This window comes from Pinus tabuliformis, chromosome 4_2 (assembly GCF_031772625.1).
Source record: "Pinus tabuliformis cultivar Carrire ecotype Pingquan chromosome 4_2, CPIR1, whole genome shotgun sequence".
NCBI classification, from domain to species: domain Eukaryota; kingdom Viridiplantae; phylum Streptophyta; class Pinopsida; order Pinales; family Pinaceae; genus Pinus; species Pinus tabuliformis.
In genome coordinates, this window is record NC_142304.1 from 432066475 (window position 1) to 432073093 (window position 6619).

Below are 6619 nucleotides of genomic sequence, written 5' to 3' on the forward strand. Positions count from 1 at the left end.
CCCGACTTCGACCCCTCCGTAGATGTCCCTAAGGAGGCGCCGGTCTGGGTTCGCCTCCCTAACCTCCCGATACATTGCTGGAGCTATCAATCCCTGCAAAAGATAGGAAATGGACTGGGTCGTTTCATTGATAAAGTTGATCATAAGGGCCAATACACCTGCGCCAGAATCTGCGTGGAAGTCGATCTGGAAGCCGGTTTGCCCGAAGCGGTCAAGCTCTCAGTAGGAGAATGGCAGCACTATCAGAAGTTGGATTACGAGCAGTTGCCGTTCAAATGCCGAACCTGTCATGAGCATGGACATTTCCAGCGTGACTGCCCAAAAGCTTCAGCAGGGACCACGGTTGAAGAGGAAGGATGGAAAGAAATTAAAAAGGGAAAGGCTGTCCCAAAGCCCCCGGGGCAGAATTCCTCTGCATCGTTGGGGAAACCTCAATCTAATCCAAAGCCCAATGCTGATTTCAAAGATTGCCCCTCCTCAGGAGAACAGGTGGAGACCATGGAGACTCAAGAGGAAACTGGAAATAAGTCAAAGCAAGTGAAAGATATTGAAGGCGAATCATCGGCTCCTCCAGTTGATGATGGTCAGCAGGGGAAAGAAGGAAATGAAGAGCATATCAGCCTCGCCTCCGAATCAGAGGAGGACTCGGAGGAGAGAGATTCTGAAACAGATAACTCGCAAGTCACCCCTATTAAATCGACAAGGGGCCGGAAATCCAAGAAGAAACAGCGGGAGGAAAAAACTTATCTAGATGTCCTCCAAGGTTCTCAAAAAACCCTCAAAGGAATGATGAATACGAGATCTGGGCGCAAGAGTAACAGGGCTCCAAAAGGAGCCTCAACCCCCCAAATCAGTAAATAATGAAATACGTCTCCTGGAACTGTAGAGGATTAGGCAGCAGGTTGAAAGAGGAAGCCGTCAAAGACATAGTGAGAATATATGTGCCTGAAATCCTTCTCATCCAGGAGACTAAGCTGGAGGAACCCCTTCTCCTCCAATCCAGTAAGTATTTTGGCGAAAAGGTCAAGGAAGAGCGGTAAGTGCAAGAGGTGCTTCTGGTGGAATAGCCACCTTCTGGAACAGCTCCATTTATGATCTCATTCAAGAAAAAAGCAGTCCCCATTGGCTTTTCACTCAGCTCCTTCACAAAGATTCTGGTCAACAAGTAAGTATGTTTAATTTATATGCTCCCGTTTTGCCAGGGGAATTTTTTTTTTGTTGGAACTCGCTTCAATCTTTTCTTTCAGAACAAAATCCAGGAAATATTATCATTGCAGGGGATCTGAATGTCACCCTTGCTCTTGATGAGAAAAAGGGAGGCTCCATTGTCAGGGACCCTGCTAGAGAATGGGTTGAAGATATTATGCTGGGCTGGGACCTGGAGGATATAAAACCTACTTCAGGCAAATTCACCTGGTCCAACAAAAGATTAGCCCCAAATCATATAGCTGCCCGTTTGGACAGATTCCTTGTCCATTCATCCTTCCTGACTTGCGGTCTAATGGCCACTTCTAAAATTCTTCCAAATCTCATTTCTGACCACAAGCCCATCCTCCTTGAGCTTTCACTGGATGGCAATTTAGGCCCCATTCCATTCAGGTTCAGCCCTTTGTGGATACAGCAAGAAGGATTTCAAGATGTTGTTTCGGATGCCTGGAATAGGCCTGTCCATGGCTCCCCTTTCTATGTGTGGGAAGAGAAAATTAGAGTTTTAAAAAGAAGCCTTAAGGAGTGGGCAAAAAGAATGGAAACACCTACTGCCAAAAGAAAAGAATCTCTCAACAACCTTGCTGCCCATCAAACAGCAATGGAGAATAGTCCTGTAACTCAAAATCTCCTTCAAAAAGAAGTCGAGCTGCAAAAAAAGGTTCACAAATCTAGCAGGGAGGAGGAAGAATTTTGGAGACAGAAATCTAGAAATTTATGGTTAAAGTCCGGAGATAGGAACACCAGCTTCTTTCACAAGCAAGCCGAAGCCAGAAAGCACTTCAAAACAGTTTCTGAGATTCAATACCAAAACACAGTTATAAAGGATTTTGATGGCATTAAGAGAGCTGCTTACTCGTTCTTCAAAGATCTTTATTCGGCTCCTGAAGAAAACCCTATAGATCCCCAGGCCTATCCGATGGATTTAATTCCCAATAGCGTTAAGGATTCGGATAACGCCATGCTGACTGCTCCGATCAGCTTGGATGAAATTAAGCATATTCTGGATTCTATGGAGCCTGATAAAGCCCCAGGTCCTGATGGGTTCACTGTCAGGTTTTTCTTGGCCTGCTGGTCGACAATCAACAAAGATTTACTGAGAATGGTCAGAAAATCCCAGAATTGTGCAAAGCTGGGCGGTGGCATCAATTCGGCATTCCTAGCATTGATCCCAAAGGAGAAAGGCGCTTCTGACTTTAGCAGATTTAGGCCCATATCATTGTGCAACTCTAGCTACAAGCTGGTCTCCAAAATAATAGCCTACAGATTAAAGAATATTTTGCCAGCCATCATCCCTGAAAATCAAGGTGGATTCATAAAAGGAAGAAAGATTTTGGATAACATTGTGCTGGTGCAAGAAGTTGTCCATTCAAGTTGTCAAAGAAAAGAGAAAGGTATGGTTATAAAGCTCGATCTGGCTAATGCTTTCGATAGGGTAAGACATGATTTTTTGTTTAATGTAATGAAGAATCTAGGTTTCTCATCCGCCTTCATAAACTGGGTGAAAGCCTGTATTGCCTCGCCATGGATCGCACCTCTGGTCAATGGCCGCTCAACTGACTTCTTCCAAGCCTCTAGAGGCCTCAGACAAGGCTGTCCCTTGTCTCCTCTCCTTTATGCTATTCAGGCCTCGGTTCTCAGTTTCCAGCTTGATCACAATCAGAAGACTCAAATTCTTCCTGGCCTTAGAACGACTCAGAGGGTAAAGGATATCAACCATGCACAGTTTGCAGATGACACTTTGCTGCTTGGAGGAGCCAGCCTAATCTCTGCCAGATCCTTCAAGAAAGAGCTGGACATTTACAAATCGATCTCAGGAAGCAAAATTAACTATCGGAAATGCTCAATCTATGGCTGGAACTGCACAACTAAGGAGTTGTCTGACATGGCAAGGCTTCTAGAAATGGATGGAAATCGTAATTGGGAGTCTTTTAAATATCTCGGGATGCCAATCTTCAAAACCAAACCCAAACTGGCCCATTGGATGCCGCTGCTCGATAAGTTAAAGAACATAATCCAATCTTGGGGTGCCTCATGGCTGAATAATGCAGGGAAAGTCATATTGATGAAGTCAGTCCTTATAAGTATGTCACTTTACCAAAACTCAGTTCTCCTCACCCCTAAATCCTTTCTCAGCAAAATGGACAGTTTGTTGAGAAGGTTTCTATGGGAAGGTGGGAACAACAACGACAGAAGGATCCACTTAGTGAACTGGGAGACCATCAAGAAATCTCTGCTGGAAGGCGGCCTCCATCTACGTAACTTGGCTGCTCAAAACCTTGCTTTGGGAACCAAGATCTTGTGGAATTTAGTTTCTGGTAAATCTAGTTGGAGCAAAAGAGTCATCTGGAAGAAATACTACCAAGGACAGCGCTTGAGATGCCTGGATAAGCCTCCAAGAACCTTAAAAGGATCTCCAATCTTCAATCTCTGCAGTCATGATATGGAGTAATTCAGCCAGCAACTTTACTGGATCCCAGGTAATGGGAGAAAAATTAAAATCTGGGAAGATTCAATTCTGGGAGACCAACCTTTGATTCAAGTGGAGGGGCTTGCAAATATCAGAGCTTGGCTTCAGTCCGCCAACTTGCACACCTTGTGGGACATTTCCACCTGGAAGAATGATCCTGATAGGCTCTGGGATTGTTGGAATTTGGGAGAGATTCCTCATATGTTGCAGGGGGAAGCTTCACTACTGCTGGATCTGCTCCAAGGCAAGTCTCCCTCAAAGGCCAACTCTAAAGACAAAAGAGGTTGGGGCTCCCTCTCAGGGTCTTACACAGTTGCCGAAGGTTACAAAAGAATTCTGGCTGTCCCTTATGCCCCTCCTAACCCAGCTATATGGAAATTTATATGGGATTTCCCCTCTCTCCCCAAAATTGACTTTTTCTGTTGGACTGTTGCGCACAATAGCATCCTCACCAGAGACAATTTGAGAAGAAGAGGGATGGAAGGGCCCTCCAGATGTCCCCTTTGTTTGGCTGCCGAAGAAAATGTCAATCATCTGCTGTTGATCTGCCCTTTTGCTCAGGTAGTATGGAGGGGAGTTCTGAGGTTAAACCATGCAAATTTTGTTCTTCCAGAAAGCATCTCTAATCTATTCCGAACCTGGGTCATTCTATCTCCCTTTTGCCTCAAAAAAAAAAGTCTTCTCAAAATAAGCTGGATGTGGATCCCTAAGTTTATATGCTGGAAGCTGTGGTTGGAGAGAAATAATAGGATTTTCAGAGGAGAAAGCTGCAACCCTACACGGGTAATTTCTAAAATCAAAGCTCTGCTAGGCGAGGCTTTGGAGGCTAATTCTACTTCCAGGAATGAATTGAAGTTGGTCAAAGAAGAGGAGCAATGGCTCCAAGAACTGGTTCCGAATCTGAACGAAAGATCCACACCTTCTGCTCCTATCCACGCCAACTGGGAGATCAGACTGGAGGAACAGGAGTTTATAAAGTGGAGATCAACCTTAGATGAATACTGTTTGTTCTTTGATGGGGCTTCTAAAGGAAACCCTGGGGCGGCAGGCAGTGGTGGGGTTCTCTTGAAACCTGGAGGAGCAACAGAATTTCGATTCCATTGGGGCCTGGGCACCGAAACCAATAATAGAGCAGAGGCTCTAGCACTGTGGCAAGGGCTGAACCTGGCAATTAATCGAAACATCCTCTCTCTCTGTGTTTTTGGAGACTCTAGGCTCATCATCCAGGCAATGTCCTCGCATAAGACTCCTCATCAGATCCATTTGGCCACTGTTATCAACAAAATTCAACTCTTTCTGCCCAAGTTCAGGAAAATCTCCTTCTATCACATATTAAGGGGGCTCAACTCTGAAGCAGATTTGGAGGCCAATCTTGGCTCCCTCTGCAAACGAAGAGCACTGGTGGTTAATTCGAGGGAATCCTTCTGTCCTATTCCATAAGGTTCTTGCTTTTCGATCTGCTGTTTCTGATCCAATGGTTATTTCGATGCTCTGCCCTCCTCTGCTTCTTGGGTCTTTGCTTTAAGAAGTCTTGATTTCAGGTCAGACATCCCTCTTATCAATACCCCTATCTTCTGTCAAAACTCCTCTTGCGGATTCAAATCTCCTCTAAAGTCATCTCAGATCCAGCCCTGAACCTATCCGGCACCAGAACATTGATTTCCGATCATATCTGAACACCCTCAAAGCTCTTAATCCCCTAATGGAGGCACTCGTCCTGTAGTTTCAAGAAACGCATTTCTGTGCGATGAAGATCCTCAAGCCATCTGTATTTCTGTGCGATGAAGATTCTCTTAAGCTCGATTCTCCTTTGCTAGCTGGTACAGGGATGGTCCAAAGAAGTCCATTGACATCAGTCGTTACAGCATTCATAGCCGGGCAGCTCCTTCACCTATGCGGATTCCTCTCTTATCAAATCATCTAATGCTTCTATAATGAATCGCCTGTTGTGTTAATTCCTGTTCTCGGCGTTAGTATTGACAGAACAGTTCCTTTGCTAGCTGGAACAGGGATGGTCCAAAGAAGTCCGATGACCTCAGTCGTTACAGCGTTCATAGCCGGGCAGCTCCTTCATCTTTGCGGATTCCTCTCTTATCAAATCAACTAATGCTACTGTAATGAACCGCCTGTTGTGTTAATTCCTGTTCTCGGCGTTAGTTTGACAGAACAGTTATGAACTCACTCCTTTTGACAAGCTGAAATGTAAATGCTAGCGGCAGGCATTTTGCCGCCATAAATAAAATCTATAACCGTTAATGTCAAAAAAAAAAAAAAACATATATCTTTTAGTTGAAAATTTCAATTTAAATTACTTTGCTTTTTTTAAAATAAAATTATATTATTTAATATTAATATTAAAATATTGGTATGTAGCTCAGAATAACATATTATTTTTGTTATTAATATTTTTTTATTTTAAATATTATATATTAATTAATAATATATATATGTAGAGAGAGATATTTTATTTATGATTGACATTCTATGCACTAAAATGTTAACACGTGCCTTCTTAGTAGAAAAGATATATTCATTGGACTCTCTCTATATAAATTTTCTTTTATTAGTTACATATATGTATGGTACATGTCAACGTCATATAAAAAATAAATAAGTTACGAATGTCTCTAAATAACTTATTAAAAGAATAAAACTCTCTTAATTTATATATAAAATTTATCTTCAACATTTCTTAACTAATAAAATATTATATATATAACATTAAAATACTTTATCTATGATTTATACTCACATTAAAATGTTGATACATATTGATACTTCAATAGAAGTAGAAGACATATATACTTGGAACTCTATATGTATAAAATTATTCTGGTAATAAATATTTTTATGTTTTATCTATATATATGATTATGACGATTAACATCCACTATGTCTATTGTGATTTATTGGACCTTAAATAACATAATTATGGTCCATGAG

At 42.2% G+C, this 6619-nt stretch overlaps 1 protein-coding gene across 1 annotated transcript; it reads left to right on the forward strand.

Moving 5' to 3' along the window:
* The first annotated feature begins 860 nt into the window (after positions 1-860).
* Positions 861-5116, forward strand: LOC149169814 (uncharacterized). The gene is made up of 4 exons (XM_089425349.1): positions 861-1036; positions 1465-2449; positions 2675-3524; positions 3687-5116. Exons 1-4 carry the CDS (start codon positions 861-863, stop codon positions 5114-5116), a joined length of 3441 nt encoding a protein of 1146 aa, XP_089281475.1.
* The last annotated feature ends 1503 nt before the right edge of the window (positions 5117-6619 follow it).